This window comes from Nestor notabilis, unplaced genomic scaffold, assembly GCF_000696875.1.
Source record: "Nestor notabilis isolate BGI_N333 unplaced genomic scaffold, ASM69687v1 scaffold7388, whole genome shotgun sequence".
NCBI lineage: Eukaryota > Metazoa > Chordata > Aves > Psittaciformes > Psittacidae > Nestor > Nestor notabilis.
Genome location: NW_009940493.1, coordinates 50,743 through 52,036, shown reverse-complemented (window position 1 = coordinate 52,036; position 1,294 = coordinate 50,743). Strand labels below are relative to the sequence as shown.

The 1,294-nt window shown below is 35.7% G+C and overlaps 1 protein-coding gene across 1 annotated transcript in view; it reads left to right on the top strand.

The window, feature by feature from the left end:
- Positions 1–927: 927 nt before the first annotated feature.
- LOC104410257 (cytoplasmic dynein 2 heavy chain 1-like) overlaps positions 928–1,294 on the top strand; it is a gene marked incomplete at both ends in the record, with an annotated part of 40,342 nt that continues 39,975 nt past the window's right edge. The window contains one exon of the mRNA XM_010020369.1: positions 928–1,026. Coding sequence (XP_010018671.1) covers positions 928–1,026 — 99 coding nt within the window. The remainder of the gene's footprint in view (positions 1,027–1,294) is intronic.

Below are 1,294 nucleotides of genomic sequence, written 5' to 3'. Positions count from 1 at the left end.
GGAATCTTATCAGTGTTTATAAATACTTGAAAAGATGGTGCAAATAGGATGGAGCCAGGCTTTTTTCAGTGGTGCCCAGGGACAGGACCAGAAGCAATGGCCACAGACTGAAACACGGAAAGCTCTGTCTGAACATTAGGAAACACTTTCTTACTGTGAGGGTGACTGAGCACTGGCATAGATTGCCCAGGGAAGTCTCCATTCCTGGAGATACTCAAAAGCTATCTGGACATGATCCTGCGCAACCAGCTCAATCTCAACCATTCTATGATTCTGTAAAATCTGAAATGCATGTGTCAGCTTTGAATAGGTCTCTTTTTACTGCCCCACTTACTACCATCTCTCTGGTCACTCAGTGTTATGACCACTGTGTAAGTTCTGAGCACTTACATAATTAGCATATGGTGGTTAAAGTCTCAACATTTAGAAAGCAACGTACATAGCATAACATATCTTTATATAATAGTAGATCTGTGCACAGTACTGGTATGGGAACCACAGATTGATAAAGGTTTTACGAAAATTAAAACCTACTGTCTCATCAGTATGCATGTTACTAGGCAGTATCACAAAATATTCTACATCCTAGTGTTTGTAAGTTTGAGATCTGGATTTATTTGTGATTATAAGTAAAATGCTATTGGTATCTTTATGCCTGAAAAATACTTATATTCATTATTCTTTCTAAAATGCATTGGGGCCCAAAACCAGATGTATTGTACCTTGGCCCACTACAGGAAGAAAAAGAAAAAGTAATTTTGTTACTAGGCTGTTACTGTTTTTTAAGAGTTTGTTAAAAAAAAAAATAAATATTAAAATGACTGTACTATTACTTTGGGAAAATAAAAAATGACTCTGTTCAATTTTATTCTTAAACAAAGTAGATTTCAGTAAATTTATTTATTTGTCTATTTATTATTCCCCTAGAGTAAAGTTTGCCCATTTTTGATAGACCCTTCTTTCCGGGCTACTGAATGGTTGAAGACACATTTGAAGGAATCACGTTTGGAAGTTATTAATCAACAGGTGCAGTATTTACTCTTGGTATTACAATTCTGTTCTGCTTGAGCTCATTTCATTCCAGACTTTAGAAAGCAGTTTTTAAAGGGGTGTGATAGCAATCACTGAAAATTCCATGAAGCATGTAATTTCTCACAGAGTTCTAGGTTACAATGATTCTTACATGATATTGAAAATCTGTTTACTCAAGGAGATCAGAGTATTTAAAATTGGAGGGTCAAAACCTGGTATTACTTCTACAAGTTTACCTCTTCATGCTTCCCCCTCCATGAAT